At 44.8% G+C, this 27,307-nt stretch overlaps 1 protein-coding gene across 1 annotated transcript; it reads right to left on the minus strand.

Moving 5' to 3' along the window:
• Nucleotides 1-7,742: 7,742 nt before the first annotated feature.
• Nucleotides 7,743-13,812, minus strand: LOC119807800 (GTPase IMAP family member 3-like). Its single transcript, XM_038319955.1, has 4 exons — nucleotides 13,592-13,812; nucleotides 11,083-11,254; nucleotides 9,789-9,841; nucleotides 7,743-9,100 (listed from the first exon to the last, which is right to left on the minus strand). The coding sequence occupies exons 3-4, from the start codon at nucleotides 9,829-9,831 to the stop codon at nucleotides 8,220-8,222; spliced, it is 924 nt and encodes a 307-aa protein (XP_038175883.1). The 5' UTR covers nucleotides 9,832-9,841; nucleotides 11,083-11,254; nucleotides 13,592-13,812; the 3' UTR covers nucleotides 7,743-8,219.
• Between the last annotated feature and the right edge of the window lie 13,495 nt (nucleotides 13,813-27,307).

The raw sequence follows: 27,307 nt of genomic DNA on the forward strand, positions 1-27,307 counted from the left end.
GGCTCTTCTGGGCTTCCTCTTGCCCACTGGCAGCCTGAGGCATGCTGAGACCCTGGATCCCGGTCCACATATGACAGCCTCACTTGTCCAGCTAACAGATTGTTGAGCCCCGTCAAAATGGGCGTGATTGGTGAGCCTCCCCTAGTCTGGCCATTCCCCACGAGTGAGGATTTGTCTCTCTGCCATGCTATCTCACCTCTGGAACAAGCCCTGATATCAGATAACCCACGTGTCTCTTGGGGCTCAGCACGCCATGGCCCCTGGACCTTTGGGTGATGACCCACTGGCCAGCTTCTGCCTTCTCAGTCAATCCCTTCTGAACTGGGACGCTAGGAATTGCAGACCCTTGGCTCTTCTCTGCCTCGCTCATGGGAACTGTATCACTGTCTCCACCTCCAAGCGCTCAGGCTTTTAAGAGCTTCTAAATTCATCTGTCTTCGCTTTTAAATCTGCCCAATGCCCCTTAGACATCAATCCAAACGGCTGCTTCTCAGCACCCTATATCCTAATATTTTAAGGGACCTTGGCTACATTCTGTGAGTGATTCAACAGATGGAAGGGGTGCCCTGTTTTCAAGCTTTCTCTTATCTCCACTTCAAGCCCTCTCTACATTCTTTCTCCCGGCTCTTCTCAGCTATGAAGCCCGTTAAGGTGCATTTCCCACTTTCATTGAGTAAACAGACAGCAAACTGGGGTTTTATACGTCTAACTCTGCTTCTTACATTTAAAAATTCCAAAGTTAGTTTCTGAAGCAACAGTCGGCCTCTGCCGCTAAAGCAGTTCCATGCTGCCAGGTCCCTTTCAGCCATCAGCAGCTATGCAGCATGCGCACCCTTTAAAAGTACCCGCCAAGCAGAGCTCATTCCCGTTGCCTGGTCTATTGTCTCTTACACCTGTCTTTGTCTCTAATTTCCTCCCTTGCTCCCTTTTTCTCTCTCGTGCTTCTCTTCATCTTCTCTGCCTGCCTCTTTCAAGTCCCTACTCCAAGGCAGCCTTTTATGCTTTCACTCTCTGCCTCCCAATAAACCTCTTGCACTAACTCTGTTGCATGTGGCGTGTTTGCTTGGTGGCATATCGGGCAGGGCCCGCCAGAGGTAGCCACTTCACGCTAGGAGCCTACCCGCCTGCTCCACCTGCACAGATCCACTCTCTTCCACCTGCAACAAATCTGCTTCCTGATCTGATTTCTCGTTCACTGACAGCTTTACCTTCTATTCAATACCAACAACTGGGTCTCTGGCAGGGCTCCCTGCCTCTGACCATTCCCCTGGATGTGAGGCTTCATTTCTTGAGCACAGTGCGATTGTGTCTCTCAGGGCTCATAGCCCTTGGCCCTGTTCTTGCGAGACGATGTATTGACAGCTTGTGCCCACTCAGTCTGGTCCTCCCTGGACCCCTGGATCCATCTCATCCTGGGAACTGTGTCACACACCTCCTCGCTTTTGGAGACTCACTGACCAGTATTCGCTGGACCAGCAGTCAGGGAACTGAGAAAGAAGTCTCCACTTTTTGTTCTTTGCTCCAAGACCTGCTTGTGTCTGTCTGCTCACCCTCTCTAAATGTCCTGTTTGCTGCAACATGTGGGTCAGATGAGGAGGCCTGCTTCCTCCTGCTCAGACACACCAGTTTCCCTTTCTTTTTATTTGCCCGACTCCTATTTAATATATGGTGTGTGTGTGCATGTGACATGTATTTAACCCTGTATGTGTAAATGTAAGCTGGGTTTAATTCTGCATGTATGTGTATATAACTTGGATTCAATTCTGTGTATATGTACATGAAACTATTATTTAAAAACCATGTTTTAAACAGCAGCCATGTGGCTCGCCTTCATCTTGACTGCTGACATCATCATGATGTAAGCAGCTACATGGCTGGTGGCCATTTTTTACTAAGGTTAAAGAATACATTTATTAATCCTAATGAACCCTCTGTTCATTTTATCTCCTTTTAGACTAAGAAAGCAACACACCTCAAACATTTTGGGTTGGTAAGAACTTTGTATGATGATAGAAATGTAAAGTTATATGTGATTCAACTCTGGTTTAGAATATACTCTATATCGTGATAAAAATTTAAGGTTATAAAGGACTATTCAGAAGGTAGACTATTGGAGAAGAGGAAGGATATGAACAAGAGTGGGGAGGGATAAGAGATGGTGTTGGGGACTGAAAATGAACAAAATGTATTATATAAATGCATTAAAATGTCATAATAAACAAAGTATTATGTATAACTTATATATGAAAATAGGAATAGCAACAATAAAACTTTAAACGAAGTTAAAAAAATAAAGGTCTGTTCAGATTAACAAAAGCTGACTTAGAGATTTACACCCAGTACTTCGTCTTTGCCAAGTGTTCAACACCAAGCTTCCAGAGAATTTAAATAAGTGATGACATATGTTTGATAAGTAAGGTATTTGATAAACAAGATATATATTCTATAATGAAGTTTCTGGTCCCCCAAGAGGGTCCTTTTTCCAGAGCTGGGCATTTGGGCAGAGGCCCCATGCTTGCCAAGGGCAGTGCTGGCCTCTGTGCTCCTTCAGTCCCTGCTCACAGGCCCCCTTCTCCTGTTTCCATGTGGCCCTGGTGATCTTTCCGTCCCTTTTCCTCGTCTTCTCAGGAGACAGCCTTACCAGTGTGGTGCAAATTTGTTCTGTTCCACTTTTTACTGTCGATGGCCCTCAGTCATCAACCACGTGTGTCCCGGTAAATCGGATGGAAAGAGGGCGTGAGGTGATGCTGTGCTGATGGGAAGAACCAGGTGCTTTAAGGTCTGTTTGTGTGAAGACAGGAAAGCTTCAGTGCTGACAAGGAGAAAGCGATCTGAGATGTATAAAAGAACAAAACATGTTCCAGATTTCTCTCTCTCATGCTGTTACTGTTCACAATCTTGACATTAATTGATGGAATTCTGGTAAGCTATCAGTCTAGCTCTGGCGGAGCACTAAACATTATATTCTACCACTACAGCATCACAGCCACAAGCTCAGGGTTTCAAATTCTCTTTGGTTGCTTTCTAATGTGCCTAAAACTTATCTCTGTGTAAATTCAAAGTTCTCGTGAGCTCCAGGGAGTCGCCTCGAACCCACCTCAAAAACAGCGTTTTGCAAGTCCAAGTGGTGCCTGACTGTTATACAGAGACTGCACAGTGAAGTGAAACAGACAGGCACCCCAGGACACGGCCAACACCCCAAACATCCCAGGTTCCCCAAAGATGACCGACGCCCCCCAGGTCAGCAGGAAGCAGTCTCAAGAACATGGCCTCCTCATCCCTGCTCCCCCTTTCTAACTCCTCACCTTTTATAATAAACAAGGGGGGGATGTTAGTATTCAGCCCTGACAGGCTGCATCCTCAGCTGCAGGCACTAAGAGCAGCCCCGTGCACATTGGCTAAGTTTCCTTATAAAAGGCAGGCCTTATCTACCTCCCGCCTCTTCCTCTTCCGCCACTCTTGCCCCCAGAAACAGATCTCTGCCCCCTTCTCTGTCCCCTTTTCTGACCCTTCTCTCTCCTCTTCCAATAAACCTAAGCCCTGTTGTATGGTGTGACTCTCTTCCGACGTTTTCAAAACTATAACACCAGGGACTTGCAAAAAGGAAGGTGTTTGGACTGTGTAGCAGTGGGTGTGTCTCACCTAGTGCCCCTCTTCCTACAGAGGGCATGTTAACACACAAAGCCGAGGACAGAGTCTTATTTTAGTCATAAGTCCACCCTGATCTCATTATAGCTGTAAAAGTCAGGTCTCCGTCTTCCTTCCACCCCTAAGAAAGGATAAGGACAGCATTCACGAAGCAGGGGGCTCTAAGGTATACAAGAGAATGGAGTCAAGAGGCCTGGGCATGAGTGGGAAACGGAGTGGAGAGGCTACAGGATCAGGGTGGGTCTCACCCCAGGGAATGCAGTGTTGTCAGTCAAGAAACACAAAAACCAGAAAGTCTACGTTCAGTAATACAAAGAGAAGTGGGTGGGTATCTTGGGCTTGGAAGACTGGAGAGTATAGTATAGCTGTTCAACACCACATGCAGGCAAAAGCCACTATGATCAAGAGGCTGTGTGTCCATAAAACTTGATGAGCCCTTAATTTTGAATTACATGTAATTTTCATGTGTGAAACTAGACCATTATTCTCCTGAATTCTTTTTTTTTTTTTTTTGGTTTATCGAGACAGGGTTTCTCTGTAGCTTTGGAGCCTGTCCTGGAACTAGCTCTTGTAGACCAGGCTGGTCTCGAACTCACAGAGATCCGCCTGCCTCTGCCTCCTGAGTGCTGGGATTAAAGGCGTGCGCCACCACTGCCCGGCTTCCTGAATTCTTCAGCCATTAGAAAAAAGTGAAAATGAGTCGGAGAACTACTCAGGGTTTAAGATCACATATTGCTTTGCTGGAGAAGCAGAGTTTGAATCCCAGCACCCACACCAGGCAGCTCACAACAGCCTGTGATTCCAGCGCTGGGTAATCCAGCACCCTCTTCTGACCTCCACAGGCACTGCACTCACATGTGCACACACAAACAAAAATAAAATTAATCTTTTTTTAAAATGTGAAAATCAGGCTGGGAACATGGAATCAGGGTGGGTGGGCAAAGTACTTGCCAGACAAGTGTCCATATAAAATCCAAGCTCAGTGGTGCATATCTGTAATTCCAGAACTGGGGGGAAAGGGAGACAGGTGGATCCCAGGGCTCTCTGGCCAGCCAGTCTAATGGAAAAGGCAGTGCCACGGTCAGTGAGAGAAATGCCATGGAAAAAAGCTATCCAATAAAATGAAAGAACTCTCCAATGAAAACTGTAAAACAGAGAAAGAAACTGAAGAAACCAGAAGATGAAAGGATGGAACATATCCACGAGCTGGGAGAATGAATGGCGTGAAAATGTCAGTACTGCCAAAACCAGCTCACAGGTTCAATGCAGTCTTCATCAAAAGTTCAGTGGTCTTCCAAGAAATAGAAAAAAATAACATTCTTATGGAAGAAAAGAGATTCCAGAGAGTTAAAGAATAATTCTGAGCAAAAGAACACTGCTGGGGGTTTCAATAACCTGATTTGAAATTATCCTACAGAAGCATAGTAACAACAATAATAAAAAAAAACCCACAAAACCCAAAACATGGTATTACCATAAAACCAGATACACATATCGATGGAATAAAATAGAGGACCCAGACACAAATCTGTGGGGTTTTTTCTCCTTTATTCTTTGGGAGGTCCACCACTCAGCTCCCAAATAATTACAGAGACTTATTCTTTCTTACGAATGCCCAGCCTTAACTTGTCTTATTTCTAACCAGATTTTCTTTTTTCTTTTTAAATTTTTTTATAATTTATTTTTATTCATTGGTGTTCATTGGTGTTTTGCCTGCATGTATGTCTGTGTGAGGGTGTCAGATATTGCAGTTACAGACAGCTGTGGCCTGCTTTATAGGTGCTAGGAATTGAACCTGGGTCCTCTGGAAGAGCAGTTAGTGCTCTTTACTGCTGAGCCATCTCTCCAGCCCTAGCCTACTTTTCTTAAATTATTCCATCTACCTTTTGCCTCTGGGTTTTTAACTTTCTCTATTCTATATAACTTTCTTTACATCTTAGTCCATGGCTTGCTGTGTAGCTGGGTGGCTGGCACTGGGTATCTTCTCTCCTCCTTTTTTCTTGCTCCACTCTCTTCTCTTTTTCTCTTTCTATTTATTCTCTCTGCCTGGCAGTCCCATCTGTCCCTCTCCTACCTAGCTATTGGCCATTAAGCTCTTTATTAGACCAATCAGGTGTTTTAGATAAACGAAGTAACACAGCATCCTAGGGTTAAACAAATGCAACATAAAAGAACATATTTTTGCATCATTAAACAAATGTTTCATAGCATAAATAAATGTAACACATCATCAACTAATGTTCCACAACACAAGCCCACACATGTGACTTTGTGACTTTTGACAAAGAAAAAAAAAGCCATACATCAGAGAAAAGAGAGCAGGTGGTGCTGGGAAAGCTGGGGATCCTTGTGTAGAGAAATGAAGCTGTACCCCTGCCTCTCAGTCTGTGAAAATCAGCTCAAACTGCGTTGTCTTGATGTAAGAGCTAAAACTGTTGGAAGAAAAAGCAAAGGAACTACTTCAAGATTCAGGTAAGGGGTTTCCGCAAGGGCTCTGGTCACTCTGGAAATGGTGCCAACGATTAGCAGGTAGGATTTTATGAAATTCAAAAGCTTCCGTGTGGTATAAGAAACAATCACTGAGTGAGTAGAGACAGCCTTCAGAATGGGGCAAAACCTTCACAGCTATTCATTTGCCATAGGATTAAGATCCAGATATACCAAGAACTCAAAAAAGAAAGAAATCAGATGAATACCTAGAAACAGCTAGAATTCAATAGAAAGAAATCCAACAGCACAGCTGATAAATGAGCTAACACACAGACTCTTCTCAAGATGGACTACAAATGACCAGTTAGCATAAAAATGTCTGCATCGCTAACCATTTGAGAAATGCACATTTCTAGGGGGTTGGAAGGATGGCTCAGGGGCTGAGTTGTGCTCCGAGGACCAGCGTTGGTTTCCCAGTGCTCCTCTCAGCTGCCTGTAGCTCCAGGGCCATGGGACCTGACACCCTCGGATACTGGTGGGGATGTGAACTCGTCCAGCTTCCACGGAAATCAGCATGAAGTGTCTTCAAGACACTAAAAATAGATAGCGCATGTAATCGAGCTATAGCGTATGGAATGTAAATACACCTGACTTCCTCAGTTTTGGTCCAGTGTTTCCATACTGTCCTCCTCTTCTTCCTTTGGGAATGTGAATGATTGCTGTGTGTCACAGTGTGGTGGAAGTTGAAACATGAAATATATAATAGCATGTTCATCCAAAACTCTACGTCAACACGCCACCGAGACAGCCACACATCAGTGTTTATGGCAGCACTGTTAACAACAGATCAATTATGGATCAACCTAAGCGGTCTAAAATGGGAGAACAGAAAAATAAAATATGATAATATATAAGCACAATGGAACCCTTTCATGTTTATTTTATTTTTGAGAATTTCTAGTATGACAACTATAGTTACATCATTTCTACCCCCTCCAACTCCATCCATGTCTTCCCTATTTCCTCTCAACCTCATGACCTCTTATCCTGTATTATATCTATATACCCACATGTACACACATGCACACATAAACACTACCTGCTGAGTCCATGTATCATGGTTAATATGTGTATGTGTTTAGGGATGACCACATGGGATTGATAACCTATTGGGAAGTTCATCCTTGGAGGAGACGCCTCTCTTTTAGCACATTATGGTTACCTAAGCAATATCTGCACACAACACCTGTGGACATCACAATAGGATTTTATTTAGCTATGAAAAACAATGATATTATGTCATCTGCAGGAAATAGATGCAACTGGAGTTAATTATATTAATTAAATTAAGTCAGTTTCATATTGAATATCTTCTCTTGTGGATTCTAAATTTTATATAATAAATAAAAATCATGTGTGTCTATGTGACATGGAAGAAGTAACATTTTCTAGGGGAGCAGAGGAACTAATGGGAGGAGAAAGATAAGGAATATGGGGATATGGTAAAAGTACATCATAGAGTTGTATTTATTTATTTTGTTCTTTTCTCGTACATTCCAACCACAGTTGCCCCTCACTCCCCTCCCCCTAGTCTTTCCCCCACCACCTCCCTTCTCCTCCAGATCCCCACACCTCCCCTCAGAAAAGAAGAGGCCTCCCAAGGATCAACCAAATATGGCACAGCAAGCTACAGCAAGACCAGAATGCAAACTATCATTTCAAGGCTGGACAAGGCAACCCAGTAGGAGGAAAAGGGTCCCAGGGGTAGGCAAAAGAGTCAGAGATAACCCCTACTCCCACTGTTAGGAACTCCACAAGAACACCAAGCTACAGAGCCATAACATATATGCAGAGGAAGTAGGTCAGACCCCTACAGGCTGCCTGATCTCTGTGAGCCCCCATGAATCCCCGTCATTTGAGTCTATAGGCTGTTTCCTGACTCCTCTGGTTCCTCTGATCCTTCCTGCCCCTGCTCTGCAGGATTCCCCCAACTGCCTAATCCCAACCAGAATTCTAAAGGGGAAACAGAAGAGGCTCAGGGCAGCAAAGTCTGGCAGACCAGGAGTGTGGTTTTCTGTCAGTGATGCTGAAAGCTGGGAATCCTGCAGGACCCTTTAGAAACTTCTCTAAAGTACACAGCATCAAACATTAGAATATATGAGCATGAAAATAACAGTTAGGATTGCTATGCCCAATATGAAACTAGCGCAAGTCCCAGAGTGCAAAACCATCCACGCTTTGCCTCGGAGGAGGAGCTTGAGGACCCAGCTGCTCTCCTGCACCTCCAGCTCCCGCTTCTGCCTCTCCACCTCCTGCCTCACCTTGGCCAGGTAGCACCTGTAGGCTTCCTGGTACTCCCTGCAGCCATCGCTAAGGAGCACATGGGCATGAAGGAAGAGGTCATTGCTATGGAAAGAGCCCCCACACTCCTGCTCCAGCCCCCTCACCAGGGCCATGAGCTCTGCCAGCTGCCCCTGCTGCTCTTCCCCTGAGGCCCTGTTATTAAAGGCACAGTACCTCCTCCCACACTCGTGGACCAAGCTGCGCAGGCTGTGGTTGTCAGTGTGGGTCACAAACTCATCCAAAGTCTCATTTGCCAGGTCTTCCTTGTGGGTGAAGAGGACGATCACGTGCCTCATGACTCCTGCCCCGAAGATCTCCTTCACCCTCCTCACGGCTGTGGTGTCCTGAGCTGTGAAGCGTCCCAGCTGGGCCACCAGCAGCAGCACGTGGGGTCCTGGGGCACACAGCAGGTAACAATCTCCAATGTCCTTGTCCATGTCTTGGTCCTGGGCCTTTGACCCAAAGATGGGGGGCGTGTCTACCACTAGCAGTCTCCTTCCCTTCCATGTGCCCGTCTCTGCCTGGCTGGTCCTGGTCACTGACTGGCCTCTGAGCCTGGACTCGAATGCTTTTCGGCCAAGGATGCTGTTCCCTGTGGCGCTTTTCCCGCAGCCAGATTTACCCACCAGGAGGATCCTCAGTGGCTCTGACCCTGGGGTGCAGCCATCTTCCTTTCTGCCTTTGGGGGTAAAGGGAAGCTCAGGTGTCAGAAATGATTCATGAAGAAGAGGACAAAAAAACCGACAGGAACTAGTGCAAACCAATCAGGATTCGCCCCTCTGTTTTAACCACTCACATCCACCACACACCACACACGCATTTGTGGGATAAAGTGCTCCTGGCGGTCAGAGGCCAGGGCATCTTCCCCTAGGGATTCATGCTCCTGGCGGTCAGAGGCCAGGGCATCTTCCCCTAGGGATTCATGCTCCTGGCGGTCAGAGGCCAGGGCATCTTCCCCTAGGGATTCATGCTCCTGGCGGTCAGAGGCCAGGGCATCTTCCCCTAGGGATTCATCAACCCCGTTCCTGCCGTTCTTCCAGGACTTTCTTTCTGTCCAGGTCTGAAGTGGTAAAGCCCCTGCAGACAGCTCAGGCCAGTCTAGCGCTGGCCATTCTGTCTGTCTGTCCCTTATCTTCATTTCCTCCCACCATCCCTGGTCTCTCTTTTACAGGATGGTGGGGTTTATCTTGGGGGAACTTGCCCTTGCCTTGGGAAGCGTGACAGCTAATGGCCTAAGACGGTCAGTTATCTGGTGGTCCATTTGCCTTGCTGTAGGTGTCTGGAGGGAAGCCTGTCCCTGTCTAGGCACTGAGCTGTGGTCCTTGACTCTTGAAAAGAAAGAGTCCCACCCCTGGCAGGATTCTTACCTGTGGGGAAGGTATCTTTTACTACTGTCTGAAGCATCTCCATTTTTTTATTTCTATAAAGAAAAATATACAAAGATTGTTCATATTGGATTTGGATATGATACACAACACCAAACACAATATCCAGTAGAAAGGGACATCAGCCCAAAGAAGAAGGAACTGCTGGAGTCACATGCATGTCCTTACGGGTAGCTCTAAATGACCCAAAGGAGAAAGACCCAAGAAGAGGGTACATGTAATGTGATCACGTGGCATTGTCACCTTGTCTTGTCTTCAGCCCACGGGCAGAGGGAAAGTGGGCTGTGTACCCACAACAACAGTTAATGATGCTGGCCAGTTATTTCCTACTGAGCACATGGATATCTGGGGTTCTGTGGGAACCTAGTACTAGAGGCTGCTCCCTGCCCCCAGCATCTCCAAGAGATAAATGTAATTCTTCCCTTGTTCCATGGCAACGGTCCTGGTCCCTCCTGCCCTGCCCAGAGCTTAGCTGAGTCCAGACCGCAGGACTTTCTCTGTCCAAACTGGGAAAGCTCCAGGCAAACCAAGACCAGCTGTTCACCCAGGAAGAGGGGTCTGTTGTGATTGGGGAGTGATGGGTGCACCCAGGACACAGAAGAAAGGCTAAGCCCTGCAGCTGCACAGCCAGTGCGCTATGCTCCAGAGGTCATAGCGGCCCCTGTGCTCAGGGTCATAGCGGCCCCTGTGCTCAGGGTCATAGTGGCCCCTGTGCTCCCAGGGTCATAGCAGCCCCTGTGCTCCCAACGTCATAGTGACCCTGTGCTCCCGGGGTCATAGCGGACCCTGTGCTCCCAGGGTCATAGAGGCCCCTGTGCTCCTGGGGTCATAGTGGCTCCTGTGCTCCCCAGGTCAAGGTGGCCCTGCTTCCAGCTCAGTCCTGGACTGAAGACACCCTGAGAATACCTCTCTTGCATAGCCCTTCCTTTCCCTCTGCCCCATTCCTCACAAGCCTTTCTCTTGATCCTTGTCCTGCCCCACTCTCCCTACCTCCTGTACCAGGCAGGGGATCCACAGGAAAATGACTTCCTAGCTTCCTCGCTGGAAGGTACCTGCACAGACCTTCCAAAGGCAATGCAGGGCCCTGCTTGGTCAAAGCTTCTGTTTCCTAGAGCCAGGTTCCAGGAGCAGGCCTTGTATTAGTCGGGGTTCTCTAGAGGAACAGAATTTACCACACTATACACATTAAACATATATTCTATCCCATATTATATATATATATATATATATATATATATATATATGGAATAAAAAGGAATTTATTAGAATGGCTTACACGCTGGGGTCCAGTTAGTCCAACAATGGCTGTCTAATAATGGAAAGCCCAAGAAGCCACTCGTTCTTCAGTCCACGAGGCTGATGTCTCAGCTGGTCTTCCATACACACTGGAATCCAGCCGCAGGCTCCGATGCCAGCGAAGGGATGGACTCGCTAGGTGAGAGTGAGATCTAGCAGGAGAAGAGAGAGTTTCCTTCTTCCACGTCCTTTCTATAGGATGCCAGCAGAAGGGGTGACCCAGATTAAAGGTGGCCTTCCCACCTCAAAGATCCAGATCAGATATAAAGAATTTAATTAAGAAAAAATCCCTCACAGGTGTACCCAGCAATTTGAGTTTTATTAATTCCACATGTAGTCAAGTTGACAACCAAGAGTCACCAAAATAGGCCTGAAAGTGAAGGTCTAATTACAGAATCTCAGGTCTTTGGTGAGTCAACACATTTTTTAGAACCAAACACATTTGGGAACAGATGCATTTCCTAGGTGCTCTCTACATCTGAGACTGGCCAGATACCAACTGGGCAAGAAACATAAATTAATAAACAAATTTGGGATCCTTTCATTTTGATACTGAAGGCCAGAACCCAGCATTCATCTCAGTAACTTCTTTGTCGTTCGTGCTGAAGATGTTTTAGCTCCAGGAGAGACGTAGCAGTGACTCTGAGTCTGTCCCTGTGACCATGTCACGTGTCCTCATTTGTTGGGTCTTTTCCCTTTGGGTCAGCAACTCCCTGTCTCTTGGCCTCTCTGCTCGGCAGCCAGTCCTACAGAAACTAATCTAATTTGGTCACACAGATGCCCAGACACTCACAGGTCTCAGAAAAACTGCTAGTTGTGTATCTCAGGCGAGGGCTTTCCCATGAAGACCTGGCCCTGAGCACCAGCTGTCGTCCTGCCCTTTACGGGGTTTTCAGAGATGATCAGTCTATCTCAGCTTGGCGGGGGCTGCTGGGCCAGCAATCTGATCACACAGAAATGCAGACGCTGCTATGAGGGCTGTTGTATGCAGATCACCTTATAGCCATGCTGGGAAGTGCAAGGCCCAGGTAAGAGGCTGGGGAGGCCAGTACCTTCAAGGGTAGGAGGGCACATGTGCAGCCAGCTGCAGAAAGGAGTGAAGGGGGATGGTGTTGATGTTTCTAAGCCAAGATCTGGGTACCCTGGAGGCCCTGTGCTGCTTTACAGTCCTGTGAGGAGACGAAGACTCTGGAGGATGGGCGAAACCAGGCCGCACAACGCTGCACGGAGGAGCAATGGTAATACAACCACAGCTTCCTGGGCAGTGTGCCCCCAACTTAGGCTGATAGGATGGGGTCTCCCTCTGTGCTGTCTGTTGCCCCTAGGTGCTGACCAGTGGTCTCTCAGGCAGGACTACTCATATGGCACCTTTGGAAGCAACAGGTAGCGGGTCATTCCCCCAAAGTGAAAGCCTTAAACTGCTGCCATCTCTGGGTCTAGTCTGATCAGAAAGGGAAATGAAAGCGAGGGCAGGAACATCGGGGGTTTTCCCATTTCTTAAACCTTTTTTAGACCTGAGAACGTCTCAAATGCTCAGAGTTTCCCTCTCCTGTGCTTTCTCTAGTTGGAACCCACACACTTCCAGCAAAGTGACTGTCGCCTTTTCTATTTCCAGGTTGCACCCCCTTTGCATTCCGTCCCCTTCGGGGATCTTATTTTAAGCCACCACCCTCCTGGGACAGCTCTGTGCCTTCCCCCAGTGCACTGGAAGCCAGTCATCAGCCTGCCCTACCCACCTCACAGCTGTCAGTCCTTCCGCACATTTTTAAGTAGTCAGTGGAAGGGTTGGTGGGTGTGCATCCAGTATTTCCTGCCCCTGGTTGGACCTCAGAGCTAGCAAAACTGGAAGGGCTTCCCAGTGCCCTCCTAGGGCACGCTCCCTGGCATTGCCCAGGACTGGGAGAGACTGGAGGAGAGAGCAGGTTTAGGCCACGCTTGGAAACACTGTGAGAAAGTCACAAACGTTGGCCTGGAGTGGATTATCTCAGTCTCATCTGACAAAAGGAATTATACATTCTTTCCCGTGTCCTTGACCACTGCATCTTGAAGAGAAATGGTCCATTCCTCTCCCTCCCTGGAAACTCCTGGCAGGAAACAGAGTCTCAAAGAGTTTACCTCCCCTAAGCCCCTAGTTGGGTATTAGGCTTGTCATCTTGAGAGAGAAAACTCACTGATGCTCCAGACAGGCCAGAAGTCCTCTGGGAGAATCCTTGGGGCACAAGATGCTATGGCCTTCACAACTTTTCCTGAAGTTAGTAAAGAGATCAAGAACCTTGCCCTTTAGGTCGACACTAATTGTTACCCAGAGATCTAAGGGTGAGCAGGGGAGAGGAAAGCATGCGCATGCGTGCAAAAACACACACACACACACACACACGCTGCATGCACACACGCGCACATACACACATACACGCTGCATGCATGTGTACATACACACACACATGTACACGTACACACACACACACACACACACACAGGGGTTCTGTTACCTGGTGCGTGCTGGAGGATCTTTTGGTTCAAGGTCTACAAGCACTGTGAAACACCTTCCTGTCCCAGGCAATCTTTCACATTGCTTTTTAATCTCTTCATGAAAATACAAGAGCTAAGAGAAGAAAAAAAACCAACAGCTCACAAAATCTGTCTGCCAGAAGGAGAAAGATGGCATCCCTGGGGCACAGGAAAGAGCGGTGTGCAGAGGTTTCTCGGCAAAGCTGTGCTCAGAGGGCTACTGAAAAGGCGACCGGGGAAGAGTTTGTTTTTTTTTTTTTTTTTTTTAAATAAAAGCCAGTTCTCTTTCCTGCCCCGCCCTCGTCGCCCACACCGCTGAGATGCTCTTGGGAAGGACTCATTCTCTACAAGACTAAGAGAGTAGAGAAGCCTAGAAGCACGGCATCCCAAGCCTCCAGCTTCTCACCTCTGGGCCAGGCAGAGAGCGTGCATCTCCCGGCCCCTGCACTCATGTCTGCCTACAGTGGAGACTAAAGGGGCTTTCCGGGGCCCACTGGGCAAACCAGCAGGTACCAGGCTTGAGCCAGGCTATAGTACCCTGGCTTCTGGGAAGGAGGACAAAGCTTAGATTTTCTCACCTGGGCAGATCTCGTCTCCACAGAACCCATGGAGCTAGTGACCCAAGCAATGGTCTGACTTAGGCAAAGCAAGGAGAGCTTAGGGAATCCCAGGTCCCCCCTGTCCCTTCCTGCTGCCCTGCTGGGCTCAGGATTGCTAGGGTGAGCCAGATCTCCTCTCTGGAGAGCCATTCAGGTCCCCCCACTTCCTGCTATGTTTGAGTTCGGGTAATTGTTTTTATTTTCTGTGTATAAGTGTTTTGCCTACATGTATGTAGATGCCCTTTACACATGCTTAGTGCTTGCAGAAGTCAGAGAGGCTGCTGGGTCCCCTGGAACTGGAGCTATCAACAGTGATAAAGACTATCTGAACTACTGAGCCTCCCTTCAGTCCCAAGTTCAGATGGTTTAAGAAAGTCTAAGCAGGAAGGTAGGATGTGAGTGACTCGGGCACCCAGCTGAGTGTGGAGAGCAGGCGGTCCGGTGCGGGACACACACAAGAAGCATTTTGCAGGGAAAGGCAGGCTTGACTTCCACAAGCCTTCTCGAATACAACTTTAACTTTTGAGATAATCGTGGGTATTATGTTGAGTGAGGTGGAGGCTTTGACCCAGTAAGAAGGCATTTCTCCTTTTAGCTGCTGAAGTGTTTATCTAATTATTTTTATCAATAAAAACCTGGGAGTCAGCTATCAGGATAAGAACCTGAGTGTTCAGGGGAGCAGCAGAGAGGCAGTCAGTGACCTTCTCTCTTTCTCTCTCCTTCCTCTGTCCTCTAAAATGTTTATGGCTAATTTTAGTCAACTAGTAGCTAACTCTGCTCTTTGATTCAAAGTAAACTTTATTGGTGGTCTCAGGAATGTCAGAGTGTAATCAGAAAATCCCACAAACTCCAGAACATTGTCTAGTCTCTTATTTATTGCCAATTAATAAAGATCATCTCTAAAATAGAAATAATGTACGTGGGTTTTTATAACCATGTTCCCATCCAAGACCAGCTTTCAAAGCCGCCTCTGTGTGTGTTTTTATAAGTATGTCATACATGAGAAGGGAATGCTACTGACAGTTTCGGAGCTGCCCAGGCCTTACAGGGCCTCCACAGAGAAGTTAGGTTCAGCAGCCTTAACACCTGCAGGTCAATCCTTGTGCATCAGAGCGGCAGAGAGAAGCCTATGACCTCGAGCCACACCTGTCTGTGCCCTAGGGAAAAGGCAAGCTGAAGGAAGCACAATGATGCTGCCTTTGGTCCAGGCCTTTGCTGCTCTAACCACGCTGCTGAGGCTGTTTCTTTGACAATGTGCCCTCACAGGTTTAGTACAAGATTCCTAGACAAATCCCGAGGGAACAGACAATAGGACTTGAGAGATGGTGGAGCAGCTAAGAGCACTTGCTGCTCTTCCAGAGGACCTGAGGAGGACAGAACCAGAAACTCTCTCTGGTACCTACTTCTGTCTCTCTGTCTCTCTCTGTGTCTCTGTCTCTGTATCTGCCTCTCTGTCTCTCTGTCTCTCTGTCTCTGTCTCTCTGTCTCTCTCACACACACACACACAAACACACACACAGAGGAGGAGAGAGAGAATTTCAAAAATTTTAAGTGATATAGTGAAGAAATTAAAAAATTAGAAACTTTCATTTAAGTTCAAATATGCTTAGTAACTGTTGTCAATGTCTTGCAAACACTGCACCCTGCTGGTTGCCTCTTAAATGTGCTGTTTTGGTTTTGGCCCAGTCTGGAAACGTTAAACAGTATTTTAAGGGTTTTGTCTGGTGTGTGTGTGTGTGTGTGTGTGTGTGTGTGTGTGTGCGTGTGCACACGTGTGAGTTAGCACGGGGAGGCCGGAAGAGGCTGACTGAAGGTGTCTTCTACTCTTCCACCCTTTGGCTTTTAGACAGGTTCTCTACTGAATCACTGTTCTCTGAGAGACTGGCTGCCAGGAGCCCCAGGATCTTTCTGTCTCTGACGCCCAGTGCTGGGAGCATAGGCTCACTCAGTCACCCCAGACTTTATCTGGGTGCTTGGAACTCAAACTCAGGTTCCCATGCTGGCACAGCAAGGGTTCTTACCCTCATCTCTCCAGCCCCAACAATGTTTTCTCTGTGACTTCTGTTCTAGGGAGTCCTTTCTCATCCCTGGTTTAAAAACATGCTGCTATGTCTGCACAAGAATCCAAACACGAATGCCTGGGTCTGTTTTGTTCACAATGTCCAAGTGCAGAGGCAACACAGATATTTTTTAGTAGGTGGACGGATAATTGGACAAAGTGACACATCAGACAGCAGAAACCAAAAAGAGATGGGTTATCCAGACACACGGAGGCCCTTAGACAGTTTTGATGCTGTTGTGACCCAGACTCCTTAGCTGTTGGCTGTGGCTTTGCACCATCATCTCCCTAGAGATTTCAGGCTTTCGCCTGGGTCTGGTGCTGCGTTCTTGGCCACAGTTATTCTGGTTTTCCTGTAGCTGTAGCCCGCAGGCAGCTTCTGTGGGATCATCCCTCCTCTGGTCATGCTAATAAACCCGCTGTTTGGATCATATTCTCTTGGTTCTGGTGCCCTGGAGAGAAAGTAATGCAGGGTTTGTGTGTGTGTGGCTGCCCGCACAAGGTCTTCATGCATTTCCGAGCTCTGTCTACTGACTCGGGGTGGGGGCACGGAGATGTCCTCCAATAGCGAGCACAGCCCATGCTCAGGTCTTGGTACCTGAAGTCCACTCTGTAGAGAACTAAGAAAGCGGGTGATTCTAACAATAGATGAGGGGAAACCAATACACAGCGACTGTAGAATAGACTAATGTGCAGAAAGTAAGGAAAAATAAACAGATTGAAAAAGAAGGAGATGTGTCCAAAGAACCTGTAAAGGGGAGCTAATTCTTTACCTCAGGCCTCCCTCACACAGCTGGACCTGAATTAAAGTAACATAAGACAGCTCAGCAGAGGAAAATGATACAAATGTAGTTAACGCAAGTTTTACCTAGAGGGCGCCTTCCTGAGGCACTTAAAGAAGCATCAATCCACATACACTGGCCGGGATGGGAAGGAGTGATCTGTGAAACTGTGATAAGGCAAGTGTGGTATTTTGAGTGTAATTGGCCCGTGATCTCATAGGGAGTGGCACTGTTAGGAGGTGTGGCTTTGCTGGAGTGGGTGTGGCCTTGTTAGAGGAAACACATCACTGTGGGGGCGGGCTTTGAGGTTTCCTACGCTCAGGATACTGCCCAGTGTATCAGCTGACTTTCCTGTTGCTTGCCAGATGTAGATGTAACATTCTCAGCTGCAGCACCACGTCCGCCTGCATGCTGCCATGCTCCCTGTCATGATGATAATGGATTGAATCTCTAAACTGTAAGTGAGCCAAACCAATTAAATGTTTTCTTTGTAAGAGTTGCTGTGGTCATGGCGTCTCTTCATGGCAATAGAACCCTAAATAAGACAGCAAGCAAAGACAATTCAGTAGAGAAGTGAGCAGGAACATAAGGGTTTGTACAGCTTTTCCTCGGCCTCATCTGCCACAGCGACAAGAACATCATTGTTTTCTCTGTCAGGGGAAGGTGGGGTGGGGGGTCCGAAAGGGAAGTCCATGTTTGTCTTTTGGAAGCAACACGTATCAGAGCGATCTTCTTGAACCTGCTGTGTGTTTCATGTCTTCAGCTTAAAATACTTCTTATGCCGAAGTAGCACATTTGGGGGTTGTTCTGAAAGAGCCCCCCCCCAAGGGCAGGAGCTTTCTTTTCTGTAGGACTATCCCAGGCCTGTCACTCAGAGAAGAGCCGGTGAAATTGAAGTGGCATCGATTTCTAATCCCCAAGACTCTGGATCCCTCACAGGACCCAAGGACCCAGTGTCTTGGGGATTACAAAATGCTAGCTTGCTCCTGACTGCTACTCTGTTAGCTTCCTTATGCAGCCCAGGATAGTGCTCCCCACAGTGACGTGGACTCCCCTACGTCCTTATCCGTCTAGCAGATTGCCTCACAGACATGCCCACAGGTCAATCTGATCAACTGGAGGTTGTTTTACAGTTGAAAGTCCCTCTTCCCAGGACACTCTTGGTTGTATCAACTTGACAATAAAAACTAACCAGGACATTTTAGAAACAGATTCACATTAACTATTAAACTAATAAACTCACAATATCTCAAACTTCCCATACATTTTAGAGGGATTAGCTTAAGCAGAATGCTTCTCAAGTCAGGGCTGAATTTATCGTCATTTGATAACGGTTTGGGTGCACATCCAGATACTGAGAAGCACACAGGCTCTAGTGGCTGCTAGGGAATCCTTCTGCAAGCCGAACAGTTTCCACCATCTTGTTTTCAACAAAAGGAAGGCAGGTGTGTCCACTAATAGGCCATTAAAAACTGACGCTAGACCTCCATACTGTCTGGGGCATTTATCTTACAGGAGCACAACGAACTGGCTGGCATCACCATAGAAAGATTGTTCCCATTCCTGCTGATTTATTTATGTGGAAAAGATTGCTCCAGGCCAGCATTGGCCAAACCAAAAGGAAAAAACAGGAACAGCATTAATGCCAAACATTGTCTCATTCTAGACCAGTATAACATCGTGTGTGTGTGTGTGCGTGCATGTCTGTGTGTGTGTGTGCCTCTGTGTGTGTGCATTAAAGAAGGCTCTTTCAGCCATTGAGAGGTATACCTCTCAAACTTGAAAGTTCTGACAAATTATTTTACAAATGTTTTCATAAGTTTCATCATTTTGATCAATTAAGTATTAACTAATAATATGAGAAAATTTCATAGTTAAAGACATATGGTTACAGAAAATGTTTTAATGTTAATATATATTTATTGTAGAATTGTGTAGAAAGGTAATCAGACTTTCAGATATAAAAGCCAATCACAGACAGATAAAATTCTGTGGGGAACTAAACGGACAACCAAAGAGAAAAGGGGCGAGGGCTGTGGCAAGACCCTAAGCTCAATTTTCTTTACTGAGGGTCGGGGAGGAAGGGATAGGAAGCGGTAGAGGGAAAGAGAAACAGTGTAAAATCCTATTATAAGAAGGCATGATGGTGTAGTGTTAAAATAGCAGGCAGTTTTCGATTGCTATGCTTTGGCTTTATGTGGAAATACTTTGTAAAAGAAGTGGTCATCGCGTTTTACAGCTGAGCCATTCTCCGTTGTGTAAATGTACCATTCTCCTCTTCCATTCTTCGGCTGAGGAGCATCTATGTTGTTTCCAGGTAATTATTCCGAGGGGTAACCCAGAGCCAGAAAGACAAACGTGGTGTATACTCATAGGCGGTTATTAGCAGTAAAGCCCAGGATAAACAACCTAAAACCACAGACGCAGAGAGGCTAGATAGCAAGGAGGGCCCAGAGAGGGATGCATGGATTTCCCTGGGAAGGGGAAATAGAAGAGATCTCCTGAGCTAACTGGGAGGGGTGTGGTTGGGGGGATGGTGGCATGGGAACTAGAGGAAGCAGGTTTGGTGGGCTGGGTGCAGGAGGCTGGGTGGAGGCAGGATGGAGGGGAGAACAGCAAAAGAGACTTCCTGATGGGGGGTCCATTTCAGGGTTAGGGAGGAACCTGCTGCCAGGGAACCCTCCAGGAACCCACAAGGATGACTCCAACTAAGATTCCTAGTAATGGTGGAGAGGGTGCTTGAACTGGCCATCTACTGTAAGCAGATTGGTGACTTTCCTAATTGCCATCAGAAATACTCTATCCAGTAATGGATGGAAGCAGAGGCAGAGATTCACAGCCAAGCCCTGGGCTGAGGAGCTCCAGAAATCCAGTCGATGACAGAGAGGAAAGATTGTATCAGCCTTGGGGGTTAAGGGCATCACAGGGGAACCCACAGAAACAAATGACCTGGGCTCCTGGAAGCTCACAGACTCCACTGACAGCTAAGGAGGCTGCATGGAACTGACCTGGGCACTCTGAACATGTATGACAGTTGTGTAGCGTGTTCTACACTTGGTCCCATACCTGGAAGTGAGATCAGGGCCTGTCCCTAAACACTTGAACTAGTGCATGGGAACCTATTCATCATATTGGGTTGCCTCTCCCAGCCTTAATACAGAGGGAGGAGCTTAGTCCAACCTCAACTTGATATGCCATGCTTTGTTGACACCTACGAGGGGGGGGGGGCTACCTCTTTCTGAACAGAAACAGAGGATGAGTAGATGGGGCAGATAGAGGGGAAGGAATGGAAGAAGACAAAGGAGGGGAAACTGTGACCAGGATTAAAATAAATGAAAAAATGTATTGGATCAAATAGTCATTAGACTATGATGTTATTTTGCCATGAAATATGATTCTACATGTGTTGCGGGAGCTCCTTCCACTCCTTCAGCCAATAGCTGCGGAGACACCAGCCCATTGAGGCGTGGTCTCTCCTTCTTTAAAAAAGCAGCAACTGCCCTCTGCTCATGATCTGGCTTCTGGCTCTGCTTCCTGCGACTAGGCTCCCTTCCTGATTGCGCAGAGGACTGTTGGTTGGGATGGTGATCTGTAAGATTTTCCCTCTTAAATAAATAACCATTCTATTAATCATAATTCTAAACTGGTGTGGGGTTGTTTGTGACTTATGCCTTCATCTGGCGCCCAACGTTTGGTTTTAGGACCCCTCCTTCCCCTGCTCGGCTGCCTGCTGCCAGCTCGGCTTGGCACAAGCCCTCCCTCCCTCAGCCATGGCCTGTGCCTTGTGCATGGAGCCAGCAGTTTAATATAAATTATCACGCAGTGGCTTTTCTTGCTGAAATTCTTTATATTTTCCCTTTACATGCCTCAGATTGACTTCAAGTCCCCATGCACCCTATCGTTTGCCTCCCCACGTGGATGTAAACTCCACAGGCCCGCACGTCTCTGCCCACCTGGCCTACTCTTTTCTGAGATGTTTTTAAATCTCCCTTGCAAGTGCAGCGCTTAAGTGGCGCGAACCAGAGTGCAGGCGGTTGCTGAAAACTGCAGCCCCTCAGGGCGACTCTGTTACGTGGAGGCCATATGCGACTTCTCGGTTGCTCTTCTCTTCCCCTGGATTCTGGGTTTCTGGTTCTGTGTATGGAATTGATTTAATTATATTTTCTTTGTTGAGCAACTCGCATTTCCCAGTTTTTAACAAATACTAAGGCAGACACTGAAACAGGACCCCATTTTGGTCACCTTTGCAGCGGTTCTAGTCACGACTCTGCAACAGTGCCACCTCCTGGATAATAGGTAATATGGCAGTTTTCGTTTCCAATGCAAATTTTACTGTTTTGTTTATTAATACAATGGATTATATCATGCAAGGTTTATATGACTATGGGGATACCTTAATTTACTGGTTACTAGGTTTCAGTATTCTTTTCAATATTCTATCATTAAGGAAGAATATGGCACTCCTAAGAACCATACAATCTTTACTAGAAACTCAGGCAGGTCAGGAGATTCAGGATTTAAGAGAGACAAAGATAAAAAGATTTGAAAAGATTGAAGAAGTTATTGGAGCTGGTTAACAGAGTGAGGAGGCACAAGGACAGGATACAATGCCACCACCAGCTATTAGAACTGGCTTACCCAGGGTTTTAGCGACATACCCTGTAATTTATTCTGACAAAGCGTCAGCTTCTAAAGGCTCAAAGGGAATCAAGCTAGATGGAAGCCAATAGAAATGAATGATCTAAAAGAAATCAAGCAAGCTGTTATTAATTATGGCTTACACTCTGCATTTGTTAAGGAAATGATAAGGATTTGGGCTTCTAACCTCAGAACTACCCCCAATGATTTCTATCAGTTAGTATCTGCAGTTTTAGATGATGGACCTTCCTTGATGTTTGGAATTTATTTCAGAGAAGAATCCAAACATATGGAACAGCAAGGAAGAGCAAAAGGTGTGGAGGTTTCCTAAGATCAAATTCTTGGTGTAGGAGTGTATGCTGATCCACAGGTCCAAGCTCTTTATGATGAAGAAGTATTGTCATTATGTCACAAGGCAGCCTTAAATGCTTGGAATAGAATACAATATCCAGGGAAAAGGGTCGAATCATATACCAGGATTAGGCAGGGACAGAGAGAACCCTTTATTGACTTTTTGCAAAGATTAATTAAGGCTCTGGACATAGGGGTAACAGACCCAGAAGCTAGACGAATACTTCTTAAATGTCTAGCTTTTGAAAATGCAAATATAGATTGCAAAAAGATAATTGGGCCTTTAAAGTCTAGATCAGCACCTATGAATGAATGGATTCAGCATACCATGAATGTTGAGACTTTTAGCTATAATGATAAATCTTGGGTAGGAGAAGCAATTTCCAAAGCAATGAAACTGCCAGGTTTAATTGTGGTAAATTAGGACATCTGCAAAGGGATTGCAGACAAAGAACTTCTAGGAATAATATCTCCTCTGGGAATAACAAAAATAGGAGACCTTGGCCTTCAGGTATATGTAGGAGATACGGTAAAGGCCAACATTGGCCAACAAGTGCAGGTCAACAACAGACAGACAAGGCAACCTGATACCATCAGGAAACCCCTTGAGGGGCCTCTCAAAGGCCCCCAAGCCAACAGTGGCCCAGTCATTCCCAGTAACAGTGGAGAACATGCCTCACCAAGAAAATTAAAAGCTCCAATTTCTGCTGTAAAAGTAATACTGGTCTAAATGATGAATTACATGTGGAAGATGAGTCAAAAAATTCAGTAGGACAGAGTAAACATATATTTTGGCAGACTTCTATTAACGATCAAAGACCAAAGCTAAGAGTCTGTATAAATGGCATTTTTATTGAAGGCTTATTAGACACAGGTGTGGATGTATCATTACTCCAGAATCTTGGCATCCGAGTTGGCCTCTTCAAGAGGTAGATGTTCAGTTCCTGGAAATTGGAACCCTATCTCGTGTAAAACAAAGCACAAGATGGGTTGAATGCATAGGGCTTGAAGGGCAAATAGGAAGACTAAGGCCATATATAGCCAATATTGCAATAAATTTATGGGGCCGTGACCTGCTACAACAATGGAATACCCAGATTAACATTCCTGTAGTTCCTGGAACTCATAATTCTGGGAAGGATATGATGAGGTATTGTGCAAAAAGGTCACCATCCGTTAAGGCTGTGCAAGAACATACAGCAAATAGCAAACCTTTAGAGGTACCAACAGCCTTACCTTTAAAGTGGCTAACTGAGAAGCCAATATGGATCAAACCGTGGCCGCTAGCTGAAGATAAATTACAGGCATTGGAACAGCTGGTACAAGAGCAACTAGATGCTCACCATATTGAAGAATCAACCAGCCCTTGGAATTCACCTGTATTTATTGTAAAAAAGAAATCTGGTAAATGGAGAATGGTGACATCTAAGAGCTGTCAACAAGGTTATTCAACCTATGGGCCCACTACAATCTGGAATTCCTTTGCCTTCTCTATTACCAAAAGGATGGCCTCTTATAGTTAATGATTTGAAAGATTGTTTTTTCACTATACCTTTACAAGAAAAGGATAGAGAAAAATTTGCCTTCACAGTGCCTACTTATAATAATTCTCAACCTACTAGGAGATATCAATGGACTGTCCTCCAACAGGGTATGCTCAATAGTCCTACATTGTGCCAATACTTTGTAAGTAAGCCATTGGAAATAATTCGTAAGCAATTTCCCAAGTCCATAATTTATCATTACATGGATGTCATTTTGTTATCTATTCAAATAAAGATACTTTAGAAAGGATGTTTGAAGAAGTAAAGAAAGTCTTGCCTAAATGGGGATTACAAATTGCCCCTGAAAAGATTCAAAGAGGAAATTCTATTAATTACCTAGGTTACAGATTAGGGTTAGAGAAAATTAAAATGCAAAAGGCAGAAATTAGGAGAGACCGGTTACAGACTCTTAATGGCTTCCAAAGATTGTTAGGAGACATTTCCAGTCTACAACCAGCTGTTGGGATAACACCTGATCTAATAGTTCATTTAAACAAAACCATAGATGGTGATAAAGATTTGAATAGTCCCAGAAAACTGACAGCTGAAGCAGAAAAGGAACTGACAATGATTGAGGAAAAATTACAGGAGGCACATGTGAATAGGGTGAATCCAAATCTTAGCTGCATTCTAGTCATATTGCCTTCCAGAATTTCTCCTACAGGGGTTTTAATGCAGAGGGAAGATATTATTTTAGAGTGGATATTTATACCTAATAAACCAAGTAAAAAATTAAAAACTTATGTGGAAAAAGTCTCTGAATTAATTATAAAAGGTAAGCTGAGACTTCATCAACTAGCAGGTATAGATCCAGCAGAAATTATAGTGCCTTTCACTACTGAGGAAATAAAAAGGTTATAGGAAGACAATGAACCATGGCAAAGAGCTTGTGCTAAGTTTTTGGGAGAAATTAATAGCAACTATCCCAAAAGTGATAGGCTTAACCTCATAAAGAGAACTTCTTGGATTCTTCCTAGAATTGTGCGCGATGCTCCAATAACTGGAGCCCGTACATTTTATACTAATGCAAATAAATCAGGGAAAGCAGGTTATAAGTCAGATGAATTAAGTAAGGTGGAACAAAGCCCTTATAATTCTGTCCAGAAGGCAGAATTATATGCCATTCTTATGGTGCTAAGGGATTTTAAAGAACCTCTTAATATAGTTACAGATTCACAATATGCAGAGAGTTATCTTGCATATTGAAACCGCTGAATTTATACCAGATAACACAGAGTTGACTTCATTGTTTATCCAGGTACAAGACATAATCAGGAATAGGCTTTGTCCAATGTACATAACACACATCCGGTCCCATACGAGTCTGCCTGGTCCTCTTGCACAAGGTAATGCTGAGATTGATCAATTATTCATTGGAAGTGTGTTGAAGGCCTCAGAATTTCATAAAAAGCATCACGTCAATAGTAAAGGCCTAAAAAAGAATTTTCCATTACATGGCAACAAGCTAAGGACATTATAAAGAGATGTCCTACTTGTTCTTTCTATAATCAAACACCGTTGCCTACAGGGAGTAACCCAAAGGGTACTCAAAGGAATGAAATCTGGCAGATGGATGTGTTTCACTTTATGGAATTTGGTAAATTAAAATGTGTACACCACACCATAGACACGTATTCAGGTTTTCAATGGGCTACTGCCCTCAGCTCAGAAAAGGCTGATTCAGTAATCACACATTTATTGGAAGTTATGGCCATCATGGGTATACCTGCACAAATAAAGACAGACAATGGTCCAGCATATGTATCTAAGAAAATGAAATGCTTTTTTGATTATTATAATATAAAGCATATTACAGGTATACCAAATAATCCTACAGTTATAGAAAGATCAAATCGTACTATAAAGGATATGCTGAACAAACAGAAAAGGATGGAAAATACCCCCCAGAAATAGATTGCATAATGCTTTATTAACCTTGAATTTTCTTAACGCTAATGATAAACGAACAACAGCAGCAGAAAGACATTGGACAATGGAAAAGTCTGCTGAACTAAATCAACCGATTTATTTCAAAGATGTGCTGACCTCTCAATGGAAGCCAGGAGATGTGCTACATTGGGGAAGGAGTTTTGCTCTTGTTTCGACAGGAGAAGAAAAATTGTGGATACCATCAAAATTAATAAAGGTTCAATGTGAAGAGGAGAAACCTCTTGGAAAGGTGAAATGACAGCTCATGCACAATGATGATATTCATACAGGTGGTAAGAAAAACATATAGAATGGGGGCAGGGTTCTGTTCTTATCTCCACAGGTAAACATTCATCTTTGAAATATTCAAGGGACCCTGGATGTTTGAATACTGACAGATGGAAAAATAACTGCCCAATAGGGATTATCAAGAAAACTGAATAGGTTCCATAAGTAAAATATACTAAATCATATTTCTAAATTTATAGAGCTGGTTTTGGAGTTGAACTCTGGCTCAGTCCCTCTCTAATTCCAAGCCTGTTGTTAAGAGTAAAACCCAGAGTTTCTGGAGTTTCTGTCTCATGTCAAGAGCCATGATATGGGACAGAAAGAAATATGAGTTTAGAAAACATCTTTGCTTTTCTTCATATCTCTCATACTTTTCACTGAATATATCTATCATGCCTTTCATTGAATATATGTATGTCTGTATATGTCTATATGATTAATGTTTAAGTTTTTCACAATGAACAATGAGTTTTTCCTGCAGTGATATTTGAAGTTTCCTGAATATATGTATGTCTGTATATGTCTATATGATTAATGTTTAAGTTTTTCACAATGAACAATGAGTTTTTCCTGCAGTGATATTTGAAGTTTCCTGAATATATGTATGTCTGTATATGTCTATATGATTAATGTTTAAGTTTTTCACAATGAACAATGAGTTTTTCCTGCAGTGATATTTGAAGTTTCCAGGAAGAAGATGGGGCCCCCTAACAACAATTCTACCTGGTTGATATGACGTCATGATACTGATAGCGCTACTACAAAACCTGTTTTGGGTACCAGCTGCACAAGACGGTTCCAACTTGGTTAGCTGAAATGGTGCACATCTTGTACAGCATTCTGGCCAGACCTGCACAAAATACTCAGAGACTATTTGCAATTTTAAAAGACATTGATCTTGAAATTTAACCATTATTTTACTTTCACAGGATCTCCCAGAAAGAACATCGCCCCCATGACAGCTAGAAGTAATTCTAGAGGACAACGTCCCCTCTCCCAGTAAAGTTTGTCCTTGGGTTTAGGGACATCATTTAAGGGTTGATTATAATTAATATACGGTTGAGGGTTGGGGGGTTAGGGGAGGAATTTTATAAGCTCAGGGATGCTTTGAAAGAAAAAAAGAGGGATAATTGGATGATGGGATAATAGATTTGTAATTGTGAGTTACTGCATTTAGACAAATATATTGTTATCAATTCTTGTATATTGATACAAAGTTAAATAATATTGACTATTGTATGCATGCATGCTTCTACCTCTGTTTAAAACATTTTTATGCATTGATATATATTGTATTGTTATATGTATATTTACCATATTGCAGTGTACATTTCTACCTCTGATTAAGATACTTATATATTGTTTATGGATTGATATATATTTACCATATTGCATTGTATACTTGTACATTGTTTATATTTGGAGGTCATATTGTCCTCATTTATTGCACAGTTGTTTATTGTCTTAGTCTCTAAGTTAGATAGGTATTGAGAATTATATAGTTCAA

Source organism: Arvicola amphibius, chromosome 2 (genome assembly GCF_903992535.2).
Source record: "Arvicola amphibius chromosome 2, mArvAmp1.2, whole genome shotgun sequence".
In the NCBI taxonomy this organism is placed as follows: Eukaryota; Metazoa; Chordata; class Mammalia; order Rodentia; family Cricetidae; genus Arvicola; species Arvicola amphibius.

Bases quoted from the DNA above. Each gene is read 5' to 3' on its own strand.
- LOC119807800 (XM_038319955.1), bottom strand. From the start codon at position 9,831: ATGGAGATGCTTCAGACAGTAGTAAAAGATACCTTCCCCACAG. The intron at 9,101-9,788 runs GTAAGAATCCTG...TTACCCCCAAAG, and splicing joins AAAAGATACCTTCCCCACAG to GCAGAAAGGAAGATGGCTGC.